The following is a 15,267-nucleotide window of genomic DNA, read 5'->3' as shown; positions in this document are numbered from 1 at the left end:
TGTTTAGGGTTTGAAGGGATACTCTGACAACATATGCAATTCCAATGAGCAGAAACATTTTATTAAAAGGTCAAGTTAAAATAAATATGAAATAAAATCTGATGCAAACTGTATAAAAAGGTACATTTAAAACCATTTAAAAATGATTAAAAGCCATATTGATAAGATACAAACTGTATAACAAAACCTGCAAGGTCCACATATTTAAAACTTTAATAACAGTGTGTGACATTAAAGTGTGTAACACTTCTCAGCAGGTACAAATATTTAAAAATACAACCATATGAACAAATAAGAACCAGATTAAAAAGGGTAAAAACCTTTCTTTAAAACATTCTTTAACATACTGGTTTCATGTGATAATCTCATAGGTTAAAAATCATCAATTTTATTCATCAATAAAAACATCATTAACTGTACCTAAAGGACTATAGGACTGCTAGTAACTGTACGTGTGTATGTTCAGGCAGTCATCCTGAGGGCAGCAGGGTTTATGGTGATGTTACTGTAGGGTTCATTCTGTTGTACAGTCACGTGTCCAGCAGACAGCAGCTCTGAATAGAGACAGCACTGATTAATACCACTGAATAATAACACTGAAGAAAGCTGAATACAATTCAGACTGAAACAGCATCAAAGTGCATCACTGACAAAAGTTTCAAGTGTGCAATTTAATAACCCCATTGTTTTTCCAGTATTGCAATGAATAAATTGGTCCCATTTATTTTAACACTCATTTCTGATTATTCCCAAGATCTGTGTCACTGTCTGAATGAAATCAATTCCCAGGTCATCAGTGCTAGAAAATGAAGAACTGGAATATTAACGGTATGTTGAGGCTGCGTTTGATTTCCTCACCCAGCAGTTTGAAGAGGCTGTGAGCTGCAGTGTTGCGGTCAGCCTCTGGGGGCACTAGAGAGCCAAAGGGGACTTCTCCAAACATGTGCAGGTTGGAGGTGATCCAGCTGGAAAAGACAAGCGGTGCATGGTAGGATTTAATCTGGAGGACTGATATGAATATATTTGGATTGATGCTGCAACATTTTTGTTTTGATAATTAATAGTAATAGATGTGACTTTTATCATGCCAAGAGATTCTGACATTGATATTTTTCTGAATTAAACTGATGGAGCAGACGGTTTGTGCATTATGATCACGACACTAAAACTTTCCATTGAAATCATCATAGAGGCGCTACAACTGCTGCTATGGATTCAACTCCTGTTCAGACAAGTGAATCCAGTTAAAATCTCCCATTAAAGGCAAACTCAAGTTCAGGGATTCCCTCGTACACCACTGTAATGTGGATCGTTTATTAAACAAATACTGAAAGCAATCAAACAAACTTTCATATCTAATCTGACACTTACTGGCCAAGTTTATGACTGTTTCAGTGTATTCGTAGAGGAGTTATAAAGGGCAATGTGTCTGTGTCTTAAATTCATCCCGCAGGCTTACTAGTTGCTTTCTAATTTGACTTTCAAAGCAGATGTCAGAAAAACTTAAGATGTGGAACAACCTGTGATGCTGGAGGCAACAACTGTTTCTTCCAAACAACAACAACATCCCCATTAAAGACAAAAATGACTTTACATATATGCTGTGGCTCCATCTTATACACATTTACACACTGTTGAAAGTCTCAAGACCTGTTTGAGTGCATTAGAATATGCCACCTAAGTTATATAGAGAGGTGACGGGATCTTATTTTGGAAAACTTTGTACAGTAGTCAATGGGGAGTAACAAATACATTTTTGATCCCATATGAATTGTGCCATTTGTCAGTTTAAAAGATAATTTTGCAAGTAAAGAAAGTCTCAGTTTGCTTTAAAGGTAATAAAATATCATTACATTTAGTGTAAAATATTACCAACACCGACATGGCTGTCAACTTGGTAAAGAAAAAGTATTATGAAGGTGAAAATAACAATAAATCTGGCTATTCACAGCTGCAGTTACATGAAAGGAGTGTTAATCAGTTATGTGAGCAAGTCCCATAAACGGGACCGGCTCTACATGGTTTCAGGTTTTTAACCTTTATTAATAGTAAATTACCTTTTAAATGGACAAATATCATATGTTTAAAGTGTAACTAAACCCCCAAACCACTTTTTTTCTGCTGAAATGTATTTGGGTATGAAGTAGTGTTGTTGATGTATTCTGGTCCAACTCTTGACATTTTAGTCAAAGTATTTCAATTTGGTGTATTTTGTTGTAAAAATGTAAGAGTGACTGCCCTCTATGGGTTGAAACCCGGCTATTACAATCGAATTTTGCTATTGGCTGAGATGGAGGCCGGTGACTTTTGGAGGCAGCTTACATCACGAGCCCCATCTGTTCGCCCTGCCCCTCTGTGTGTGTTTTTGCATGTGTGAGTGTAGTGGTGTGTGTGTGTGTGTGTGTGTTGGGGGGGGTGGGTGCCTCCTGGAGCCCCACCCACAATCAAGGCAATTTTTGAATTTCCAGCCTAGATGCACCTCAGCCAAAACCTAGGGGTTTAGTTACACTTTAATTCATGGCACAATTCAAACAGGATATATGCAGAATATATGTTAAGACGGCTGTAGCAGAAGAGAGTTCATGACCATTAAAAATGGCCAAAGTCTACCTTTATTCAAATAAGCAGTGAGTGGAGAGTAACCATGCTGTGCCATGTTGCCTCAGGATAAGTCTTGCAACAATGCTGGAGTCTGGAGTTCCATGAATCATTTCTCTGAACCCCAGATTATCTTTTAGGATTCATATCCAGACTGTAAATAACCAGCAGAGTTCTCACATGAAACTTCTGCAAAAGGCTGTTTCATGAGCTACTTAAAGTCATGGTCAACCTAGGTGTGTGTTGTGCATATTGTATGAAGTACCTCAGCAGGTCCCTGCTCTCTGTCTGAGCCTCGGGCATCTCGATGTTCTCCTCTGCAATAGGCTCCATTGGCAGCTGGGCCTCTTTTTGTGGAGACCTACACACACATGCACACACACCTACAGTGATCTATTTCTTTATCCATCTATCTTGTCCGTCTGTCTTTCCTTCTGAGACTCACCATCTGCTGACAGGAGTGATGGCATCGCTTACAGATCTGTCCTCTTTTGACATGTCCAGGATAATATCTAATGCAGCTGTTTACACACAAACATAAAGAAACACATGATGAATGGCTGGCTGCTTTAATACATGATGTGTTTGTGGTGCAGCCAAAACACATTGTGAACATAATGTGTGTGAGAATGAGTGGAAGGACTCTTACATGAGCCGTCTGCGGGCTGCAGCCCTGACTCACTGGACATCTGAGAGAGAGAGAGGGAGAGTTTCATGAAATAGAAACAAGGTTTGTAATCTAATTTGTCTCACCACTGAACTGAACACTGAGTTGGCAGTCTACCACTGCAGGCTAGCTGGCTAATGGATAACCTGTATTATTATAGCCACAGTTTCATAAATTCCCCCTCAGATTTAAACATGACCTGAAACTGGAGTTTGGTAAGTATATTAATCATTCCCCCCACACAGATGGTACCATTTAATTTTAGATCATTACATGGTACCAACTCCACACAAACCCACCTCCTTCATGCTTGAGTATTTCCTCTTCCTCTCTGTCCTCAGTATTTCTCTGTCCTGCTCTGACTCCTCTTCATCTTCCTCCTCCCCTCTCTGTTTCTCCCCGATTCCAGGCAGGACAGCGAGCAAGGCATGCTGCTTCCATAGTGCCTGGAGGTCAGCATCAATAAGCGCTGTGGAGGGGTCAAACGGTGGGTTCTGTTATGTCTTTGCACTTCAAAAGAGGACCCAAATGCAGGACACCAGGCAGGCATAAAGCTGAATCCAGACAACGAAGCAGACAAAAAAGTGGAGGGAGCAGGCTGACAGAAGAGAATACTGTACAAGCAGTGATGCTGACAAGGGACACGAGCAACGAATGCAGACAACTGAAAGAGGGAAAACACGCCCACTAAGTATAAAAGGGACTAAAGAACTAATGAAACACTAAAGAGGGAGAGGAAAAACTCTTTAAACATAGAACAGGAGATAAGTAAACTAAAACCCAAAACTATTACAGGTTTTGGTTGGTATTTTGTATTTTCATGCCCACAGCTGATGTAAAGAGTTTGTGAAAAGCTAGTGCAACTCAGAGGCTGCTGTAAAGTGCTGTGATCAATAATAATAAAATGTTTCAGAGGCCCTACAAGGTTGTTGCTGATTAGAAAACACATAAAATGTATGATGATTTATACGCTTGGAGCTCTAAAAAGACCATTTATCAAATTTATCAAATTTTGTTGATTAGTTTTGTGTTTCTTTTTGTTTTCCCTCTTATGTGCTTCTTACTAATATTTTAGAATCCTTACATCTGTCTGTATTTTCAGTATTTCAGAGAAAAGCTGAGAAATAATGTCAATGATCAGTCAATAGATGCATGAGTGAAGTGTAGCACTTGGCACTGACATCCACAGGGGGCATTGAAGAGCTGAGCAGGAGCAGCACACTTAGTCAAGGAGGGCAAGTCCAGCAACACCTCGGACTGAGAGGAAGAAGAACATATTAGCTTGATGGTACAGCTTAAAATCACATTTTTAGTACACAGAGAGAGAGAGAGAAGGGGTAAAATCCAATGTTAGTGTCTCAAAGGAAATTAAAGAAATGAGGAAAGAAGGAGGGAGGAAAAAGGAAAGAAGGAAGGAAATAAAATCAATGAGAACTCTCCCAGTGGGCTTAGAGAGCAGGAAGAGAAGTGGAGAGCTGGAGTTTAATTAACTGACACCCTGGTGAATAGACACTTTGATTGAAGGGCTTTGATTACCGAATAGCAAATGCTGAAAATTCAATTGGTCAGCATCTGTGTGTACATACAGTATATACATCTATTGCTATGGTGTGCGTGGTTGAGAGGGAGAAAGGGGCTGGTGTGAGTGTGAGATCAAAGAAAAATAACTCCAGGGTGCAATACTGCAATATTTAAATAATGTAAATATTGCATTTTAAGTCAGTGGATCTACTTCAACATATAAATTGTGTGCTCCTGTACCAGGTCGAGTGTCTCGGCCTGCGGGTTACCGATCTGTTCCTTCATCGCTCTGTCAGATATCTGGACCTCAGGGTCTGCAAAGACCAGCTGACGCCTGCGACCTCGACCAGGTTTACCTACAGGACGAACAACCACCTGACGGCACAGTGAGAAACACACAGCTTTAATGTTGACAGGACTGGATCTATAAAAGGGACATCACACACCAGCACACTGGAAAATATTCATCTGAATCTGAATATGAATGTGGTGACACACCCACGTGTCCTTTCCATTGGAGGTTTCCAAAACAAAACAAGCTGCTCATGAGTCACTTTGTGGAATGTAAATTAAAGTTGACGACAACTGTCACACCAGAAAATGCTTTGTCACTGTCACCTGTGAGTTTCCTACAGGTCAGAATTTGGACAATAGGTTTTAGGTTCATAATGGGTGCAGAAATACACCAAACTTGGGTGTGATAGTTTGTATTTCTATTTAGGCAAGCAGAGATGTAATTAAGGAACTAAGGTTAGTGAAAATGTTTGTCTCTGGTAATGATGTTGTCTCCAAAACATGTTTAGCGGCTCTTAACTACTTGTTGCAAGTACCACCAGTCAACACATACTACTACTTTTACTACAACCTACTACAGGAGAAATTAGTGAATAGGCGGCATCACCAACGTCTCACCTCCTCATAGGGACTTTCTGTTGCTCCGTCTCCCTCTTTCCCAGATTCCCCAGAAGGCGGAGTTGGCATGGCAACCTGCAGTGGGGTCATCTCTGGGGCAACAGCAGCCGTAGGAACCTCCAGAGGCTGACCCGTCTCTTCGTCTGGGAGCCACAAACTGTCCCGATCTGCTCCCAGCACCGTCTCCTTCAGCCTGGAAATGATAACACACACGCACACACACACACACACACACACACACACACACACACACACACACACGCACACACACACACACACACACACACACACACACACACACACACACACGCACGCGCCTACTGTACACAACACCAAATATATCTGTATCTGTCATGTTACACAATTCGTCTGAGCTCAATATACAGACTGACCGAGAATCAAATATTAAGTCACTGCAGTATGTTTTCAGTCTTTCTTGAAATTACAGGATGATCTTTTGTCAAAATGTGCCTGCTTGTTAACATGCTATAATATAGCATTATAGCATGCAAAGGCAAGCTGGTAGCCTCACTACTGCTCCTTACACACATGCATTGCTACCCTGAAATTGTCAGAACATTACCTGGAGATACTGTATGTGAGTATCAGTTGAACCGGACTTTACACTGCAGGTTCCATAGTACAAAGTCTATGTAATGTCAGATTGAGCCGATGTGTAAATAAAGCACGTCATTGTCTGGAGAATTCCAATTAGTGAATGGGCATGTTGATGACGTTGCACAGAGGTGTAACTGTGCCATCATGAAAGATGGGTGCTCCTCCTCCTCGCTATACACAAGCATTAGCCCTTGTCTAAACCAAACAGAGTCTTTCCAGTAGGTGCAACATGTCTAGACCTGAGTGCATATGTGAAAATGGCTTATAACATTTACGTTGCCGTTAAAGTGTGTTCTGAGCTGTCTAGTTAATTTTCTACTAGACTCACTTGTCAATAGAGGACATGGCTCCTTCAAGTTCCCCTGCTGACTGCCGCTCCTCCACCTCTGTTTAACACACGTACATAACAAACAGAGAAACATATACACAACACACGGAAAGTAAGCACATCATCCCCATAAAGATGTCATATGTAAAAGGCTTATTACAATAAAATGACTTACATTTTTAAAGAAAAGGTTTTCCTTTTACCAAACCTCTGAACAAATTTCTACTCTTTTTTTCTCTCACTAATGTTTTATTGCTGGAGGTGAGAAAACAAACTTTTACTAAACTTAAACAAATGCTTCTGACATGTTGTCCTTCTGCTGTCTTTGCTAAGAAAAGTAGGCAGCCATGTTTTTTTTCTCAGTTTCTATTAATGCAGGGCAGGCTCCCCGAAACTTGAAATGGTACCTCTCTATTCTCCTCCGAAATGAAACAGTATCCTGAAAATAAGCTTTTTCTCTCTGGCAGAAGCAAAAGCACTCACAGAGACAGAATTGCTTTTTTTTTCAATTATAGCTGTGGCACAAAGGATTTGACCTGGCTGACTGGTGCAGACACATTACAAGAGAGAAACACACTGCGGGACTGAAAAACTTGCCAGATCCTTTTGGTACAAACCTGCAGAATGATATCAAAACATAAAGATACGTACGGCATGTGATGCTTATCATACACAAAGACAGACCTCTACGGAATTGGTCTGGTTGATCCATCAACAAGTCAATCTCCCTGGCTGTGGCTTCGGGGAGGTCATCTCCTTCAAAATACTGATACATGAAAGAGAGAAGTCATAAGAGGATAAGATTAAATAGTAAAGAGATGGGGATAAGAAACAAACAGAAGCGATGAGGTTTGGACTGTTTAGTGTCCACAGTGTTAAATAATGTAAGGAAAGTGATATAAACACAGCAGAGGTTCCACAGCAACAACCAAAACAGAAGGATAAACAAAGAAGTGACTAAATGTTTGCATGCAAAGCAAAGATAAACCCGAGGGGCTGACGAGCTGGGACAGAGGACAACCAAAAGTGAGCCACACGTCTCTGTAAACAAACTGTGATTGCAGGATGATGTAATTAAGTCAGAGCTTATCAAGCCAAAATGGACCTCATCAGCTGATCATGCTTTTGGAGGAGGAGCATTATCAGTCCCTAAGTGACAGAATGAGGAGGCTAATAGTGTGTGGAGGTACCGCTCACTGTAGTGAAACACGGCTGCATTTTATGACAAGGAGAATAAAGCTTTGCCTTCTTTTAAGCACTGTGGACGTTGAGAGGTGAATTCAGGACAGTCAGTCAGGCATCAAGTATTTTATGTCTACATTTCCCCACACCATTAACTTCACTGTATTTAGAAATTTAATGGATTTCTTTCGAGGATTGTAAAAAAAAAGAAGAAAAACCTCACATACCTCCCACAGAATTGAGTTAAATAAAATAAAATAAAAAAAGATCTTTGCCACAAACAGACTGGACAATATAGAATCTGTACTGGCTTTAATGCCACTTCATCATCACATAGCGTGCTGCAAAGAGTGACAGGAGAGACCAACAAGCGAGCAGCTAAATTGTGACAAAGACCTTAACCAAAGCGGTTGTGGGCACACAGTCCACATCCCAGCTCAATGATTCACCAGGACGCCTGTTGTGCCTAAAAATGATGACTGGGATGTTTTCTGTGACTCGACAAAGAGTTTACCTCAGCAGCGGTGATGAGCAACTGCTCCTTCTCTGTCAGGGTGATGGCAGCTGGAGGTGACCTGAAACCTGGTTCAACACAGCAGGATAAATTAGGAGCCATGCACATTCGTGGCATATGACGGGTGTGGGATGTGTTTGTGGCACTTGAATTATGGCTTTTGGGAGAAAAACAGCCAAGAGGTCAAGGAATCTGGATCTAGACTTGACCTGGGACTGAGTGATGCATTTTTAATTCAATATGTGCAGATAAAATGAGATTAATTCACCGATGACAGTGCATTTATTTACGATTTTCCTAACAGGGGGGGAAAGAGCAGCCTTCCTGTGCCACATTTTTTAAATCTAGAAGAAAATCAACTTATGGAGTTAATTAACTGACCCATTTATAAAACCTCTACAAATAGATTATCTTGACAAACATGTCAAATCTTACCAAAAAAACTATTACGAATCCTAATCAGAAACATCTAAAGTGCATAATCACAGGCGACACAAAGACATTTAGAAGCATCCGGAAAAATCCTTCATGAATTGTACAGTTATAAACAGTCTTATGGAGTAAGATGTGTCCCATTTCAGATGAGGCCTTATTCAAAGGAAAGTGATTACACAGGTGTAGCTTTTAGAAGATTGGATGCCAGTGAGCCAACCTGCACATCCTCCCTAAAATGTCTGCTCCTGGTGTCACAGACAAGTAGGCAGTGGGAAATGAATTTTAGGAACATAAACACAAAAAGGACTCTATGAACTTCAAAGTTTCTTGAAGCACTTGAAACAGGGCAACATTATGAACTCATTATAACATTTTTGGTCTTAAAATGTGGACTTGTGGCAGCCAGCCTTGAAATTGGACACAGGTACAGTCTTTCAAATGTCAAAGTATCAGTCTCACCCTCTTTGTCAAGTGTGGTGTTGGGACTGGGCACCAGGGAGTGCTGTGAACCTGCCACTTCAGTCACCATCACTGGCTAGAAATACACATGACAAATATTATGCAAGACAGAACACTGAAACAGTTTTATTTTCATTTCTTGGATGAGTGTGAACCTAATGAAAAACTACCTTTTCATCGGCAAAATGTGTTCAAACATGAGGTAAGGATTGTTATAGACCAGACTGATTCAGAAATAGTATGTTTGCTTATTTGTTCTTTTGCCTCTGTGTACCAAAAGGATGCTGCTGGTTTGCTTTGGTTTCATATAGACCTGTGGTGAAACTTATGGGTCACATGGGTGAAATGTGATGCACTTCCTTATGTGTAAACTACTGAAATTCAAAACAGAATCTAAATATACAGCAGTTTCCAATTTGCATTGTGAAAGCCACAATCCACTGAAGAGATACTAAATTCCACGATAGTGCCCGACGAAAATATTTTCATATTATCGTCCTCATGCAATTTAAACTCACACATTAGCTCTGTTAGTGATTTAAGTCACACCTTTTATTTCCCCATGACAATATTACAATGAGACAAAGTTCAGCCATGTCCGCTAGATTTACAGCGCACAGATAAGAGTTATATACTATGATTTACTCTGAGAATACCAATGATTGTGTGGAGGGATGTTGAACGCCTGCTGTGTTAGAATAGGAGTGACCTACACTTCTAAGGCCATGAAACAATGATTCACTTGTATGCTCTTGACTGAGAACATAAAAAGCTGGGATAGTGTAGATTTGTAATTTATGAGGTATGTGACAAAAAACATACAATGTTGGAGAACCCAGAAAAGTAACATCACAAGAGCATCATATTCACACATGGTTCAACACAACAACCTACAGTATGTGGTTGTGTAGAGGCTACAGGTGTGTGTGTGTATGAGCTCTATATTTGGACTGTGTAGCGCTTGTAGCAGCTGAGCAGTTGTGCGGAATGTGGACACATTAACCTACTTACTATTTTAAGTATGTAATTAGAATATTTGATCAATTCACTGCTGTTTTGGACACAAAATGTTAAATTGTTAGCATTACTGAAAGAGAAGATTCAAACTCACAGACGGTCTTACAGAAGAGGTCTTAATGGACTTTTCTTCAGATGTGGGGATATATTAGACTGCAGTTTGTTTGAGACAACTTCATAAACAAATATATTAAATTGTGGGTATTGGTCTTTCATACTGAATATTCAGCATCTTGGGTCATGTTTCCTGGCTATATATAGTTTATTTGTTAGCCTTAAAATACTACTATTATGAGTCACGTTAACTGTTATTATAACAGTTGTATTGTACTAGAGTGTCTACTGATGCTCCTGACAACAACATCCATCCAGCCTGCTCATGTTTACAGAGTGAATAGTTGCTATGAAGTGCAGGCTACCTGGGGATGGTGACTGTGTACAAATAAATTTGATATTAGCTGAGTTTTGTTGTGCTACAGAGCAGAGAGATATTACATGTAGGTTACACCCCGTGCTTGGATATTCACGAGCCACACATGCAAATACAGTACAAAGCTGCACTGATGTATGAATTGTCAATGTACCTGGTGTATTTTATAGGGGCTGGGTAGTTGATGTGACTCCATAATCCCGAAGAAAGGATCCTGAGCTCCCTCGGCCTCCTCCATCATGTACACGTTGTCAGGCACATCCAAGGCCAGCCTAAGAAGAAAGTGACACACACTGATGTTACGAACCAAAGTATTCCTCACACACTTTGAGTGCTGGGCTCGCTAATGAAACACTACACATACTCTTAACCACGCTGTTGGTTTCATGGATTTATAAAATAATAATAGAATATAAGTGGAATAAGATTAATGTGCGCTGTCTCTAGATGTAGGTGTGAAGATATATGGCATCTGCAGAAACACAAGCACATACATTACCACTGTTCCATAACACTGCTTATTAAACATTTACGAAGTCATTCACATGAGAGTAGCTCAATTTGTCCGTCACTCACTCAATAAAACGCAACCATCTCCTTTTCACAGTCTTTATTGCCCTAAACAATCTGCCTCATAAATATTCAGCTCAGACTTACTTAAACACGTATAACCTCAGCACAGTTCAGCTTAAAATCGTAGGCCCCAGGATACAAAACACTCTTCCACTGCGCATGATCAAATTGTGTGTGTTTGTGTGTGTGTGTGTGTCAGTGCAGACCTGTCGCACTCAGCCATGTCAATGCGTATGTATCTTTTACGGCGCAGCAGGCGGTCAATGGTCTGTTGAATTTCCTCTGGACACAGAGAAGGGTTCAAAGTTTTCACACACACAACTTTTACTGTAGCAGTGTAGTAATTTCTTGCAGAAACAGAAGCAGAGATGTCACACGTCATTTTAAAAGATCTGATATGACAAATTTAATGAAGGTGAACATATAACCATTCTGCCTCATATCCACACAAGAGGAGGAGACAATGAAGGAATCAAGACATCCTTGAAATTAAATATTATTTTCTCATGCATAAACTCTGGGTTTACTGAAATTCTTTAATTCTTCATTTGGAAAATTCACACTCTAGTCTGGACTGACGAAACAAATTCTGCAGGGTGCATATACCTTATCCATTTTAAAAGACCACATTATGAAACCAAGAAGACAAACAGCATAAACATTATGCACTCTCAGTATGCATGTCAGTATGTGACAGCTTTGGGATTCTATTCTTTTCCTGTGTGAAATGAAATGCCATTTCTGAATCCAAGAGCAAATGCAGACAACAAACAGTGGTTGCTGTCTTGGCATCTCCTTCTGCTTATCGTCCTGCATTCTATTTCACCTTTTTCATCAACCATGACTACGGCATGATTGTGAATCTGTCGGATGCAATATCAGTGTCAGGGTGTAATTTAAGACTGGATGAATAGAGACGCTTGAGCTGTGTTTGATGATATTGCATTCATCAGCTCTATATTGGCTTCTGAATCAGACTCGTCAGGGTGATTTGCAGATGTGTGACGAAAGCACTGTTTTGCTTTTATAATGAAACAGCATTTCTGAGATGACTACATTTTGCAACTGACAGAGACAATTTATCTGCTGTGTTTTGCATAAGATTACCAAACAGCATTTTCACATTTCACCTGAGCTTACCTTGTAGGGCCGCCCGACAGACAATTAAGTTTCTTGTTAAACTGCAAATCATCCTGCTTACTGAATGCATTTTCTGCAAATCCTATATTAGGATGTGCCTGAAATATTATTCCCTTAAATCCAACTAACCCATTTGACGTTCTTTCTAATTTCTGGTATACACTGTGAAGTGAGACTGCTGCCACAATAACTGAATGTATAGTATATGAGTTTTATACAGCACAAAGAAAAGGAAGTCTCAATTTTGTGTGTCCTCCACTCATTTTATTTCCTTTCTTTTCTTTCACCTAGCAGGAATTTACAGTCTATTGTGTGCAGACAATGTAGCTTGGAGGAGAGTTACGACTCATAATAATTTTCAGTTTCTGGTCTCTCTACTCTTGCTTGTTCCACTTTGTCTGTTCCACTTACCAAGCAGGAAGCCACACTGCCTGTGGTAGACTACAACCACTCCATACTGCAGCTGGGAGGACAGGTAGAGAGAAAACCGAGGCTTCGGTAGGTTGGGTTGGGGTGGAGGAACCTGAGCTGTCACATAGTCCAAAATGTCGTTGCTGTAAACATTTGACAAAGTGTATTATTAAATTGTACATTGTATTTAATCTTAAATAAGTTGCACTGGATCCCTAAAAATAACATACAACATGTTTAAATTCAAAGAGGAAATAACACATATGCACTATTTTGTACTATTTTAGGTAGTAATGCAAAGAAAGATTATATGTTCAACTGTTTACCTTTTAGTTTAAACTCTGATAGGTGGCAATACCTTTACACTCTGGGTCAACCAATGTGTTTTCTGGGATGATACAGATACTGATTATTATTCATCAAGTGATATTCTGAACAGATATGCATTTGCAGTAAAAATGAAAATCTTAATAATTAGTACAATTCACCCAAGTACTGTACTTGAGTAGAATTTTAAGGTACTTGAGTATTTCCATGCTACTTTATACTTCCTCTCTACTACATTTATTTGATGACTTAAGTTACCAGTAACTTTGCAGGTTCAGATTATTCAGAGTTGATATGATATCACCTGTTATGTGTAACCAATCAGATAGTGTTGTGGTTGGGACAATGCGTAAGACCACAGAATAGGGACTATTGACAGGAGGGAGAATGCTGCCTCAGAGCCACAGAAGCACACAGATGTTGGCCCAGATAATTGGCAAGGCTGATAATCAGTCTATTCCTACTTTACACCATTCTAATCGACACTGGTAAAATCACCTAATATTAAGTTACCATGTAAAGTAAGGCTGGTAAATGGAGATATAAGTAGCTGATGGTTACAGAAAGTACTATATAAAAAATTAAAACATAAAGTGTATCCGGCCTACCTTACTTTAATCAAATTGAGCAGTCCTGGTAGTGACAAGACCAGACAGATAAGCTAACATTAGACAACCCTGTGAGCTTATTCTTACCATGTTCGCTTGACATTGACTTTGAGAAACTCTCTGCGAGTGACCCTGATACCTCTGGTGGCTGCTAACCTGAAAAACAAAACAATGAGAAATAAAACTTAGCTGACAGGCTAATCTGACATGTAACTAGCCAAAGGCATCTGTCTTGCTGTATTAGTTTGCTAGCTAAGTTAACTCAAAGGCTTGCTAGCTTTGTAGATACAAGCTGTTTTTTTAAACTCACCAAATTGTGGAAAAACATCCAGTTTGGCGCTGGAGGACATTCGGGTAGTAAAACATATTTACTGCTTCTCTACAAAGCAGATAAGTTGAGGGAAATTGTTAAGCTTTATGGATTCCTTCTCTGGCAAATTGATAAGTCCTGCTGCGCTGCTGCCACGGTTTTCCCGCGGCAAGTCCGGCTGACCAATCAGGCTGCCAGATTCATCACATTAAAAGTAAACAATAGTGATGCATTCAGGAAACATAGAAAAATATGAATACTGAGCTTTTATGTAATCACGCTTTAGGTAGAAGGGAGACTAATGACAATTAAACAAGTACAGAACAGCATTACTTTAATATTTTACAGTTATGTTCACAAGTGGAAGTATCAATTACTCTGATTGCTGTAGATAATTACCACTGGGGGTAAATACATTTAATCAAGTAGTCTACTTCAGTATCATTTTCACTTAGGTGACTTGTAATTGTCTTCAGTATTTCCATTTTTGCGAATTTACAATTATCAGTATTGTACTATTTATCCCACTACATTCACACATCTGCACCATTCACCACACCATAGCTGTATTTCCTTACTTTTCAGATATACTTTATTAAGCATTGTTATGGATAGAATCACCCTGCAATAAAGTAGTTAAAATTCATTATTCCTGGTTCAATTCCTTCCTGATAAATTCCTTATCAACCAATTACAACTTTAAAGTCATGCTTAACACAGCTGTTTTAATGGGAGCTTACCTATTTTCCCCAGTTCCTATGTTCCCCGTTTTTCCCAAAAAAGGTCCTATGTTTCCCGGTTTGTTCATCAACCGGCAACAGCGGGGAACATAGAACCCTTTTTCTAAAAAAGGGTCCCATGTTCCCCGGTCACATACAAAGCAGGGAACATAGGACCCAGGGAACATAGGGATGATCCCGTTTTAATGACAGGTCTACCTGGTCGCTGCTTAGATGTTAATGCATCAAGGATAAAGATTCCATAAAATAACATTTACATTTGCTTAGTTTGCTTACAACACAATGGAGATTGTGTTTCCATCTGCATTGTTGTGTTGTCCTAGTGTGCCTCTGCGGAGGTATGCACGCTACCTAGTGCCTTTCTAGTGTGCTAAGAAAAACTTGTAATGCTGTCATTTGATAACATGGTTTTAATATCCCACTACTACAAATGTTGTTGTTACAAACAAAAAAGTGCAAAAATGACATTCAATATCC

The 15,267-nt window shown here is 39.7% G+C and overlaps 1 protein-coding gene across 1 annotated transcript; it reads right to left on the bottom strand.

The window, feature by feature from the left end:
- Nucleotides 1-199: 199 nt before the first annotated feature.
- On the bottom strand, nucleotides 200-14,240 carry rec8b (REC8 meiotic recombination protein b). Its single transcript, XM_084340670.1, has 18 exons — nucleotides 14,051-14,240; nucleotides 13,828-13,896; nucleotides 12,806-12,948; nucleotides 11,461-11,536; nucleotides 10,836-10,953; nucleotides 9,235-9,310; nucleotides 8,341-8,408; nucleotides 7,329-7,410; nucleotides 6,645-6,702; nucleotides 5,699-5,891; nucleotides 5,027-5,161; nucleotides 4,447-4,522; nucleotides 3,565-3,734; nucleotides 3,248-3,287; nucleotides 3,044-3,119; nucleotides 2,864-2,959; nucleotides 859-965; nucleotides 200-554 (listed from the first exon to the last, which is right to left on the bottom strand). The coding sequence occupies exons 1-18, from the start codon at nucleotides 14,104-14,106 to the stop codon at nucleotides 463-465; spliced, it is 1,731 nt and encodes a 576-aa protein (XP_084196796.1). The 5' UTR covers nucleotides 14,107-14,240; the 3' UTR covers nucleotides 200-462.
- Nucleotides 14,241-15,267: the final 1,027 nt, after the last annotated feature.

The sequence above is a fragment of the Pagrus pagrus genome (assembly GCF_965226575.1).
Source record: "Pagrus pagrus genome assembly, chromosome: 20".
NCBI classification, from domain to species: Eukaryota; Metazoa; Chordata; class Actinopteri; order Spariformes; family Sparidae; genus Pagrus; species Pagrus pagrus.
The sequence above is the reverse complement of the archived record's forward strand: the minus strand, read 5'-3'. Positions and strand labels throughout refer to the sequence as shown.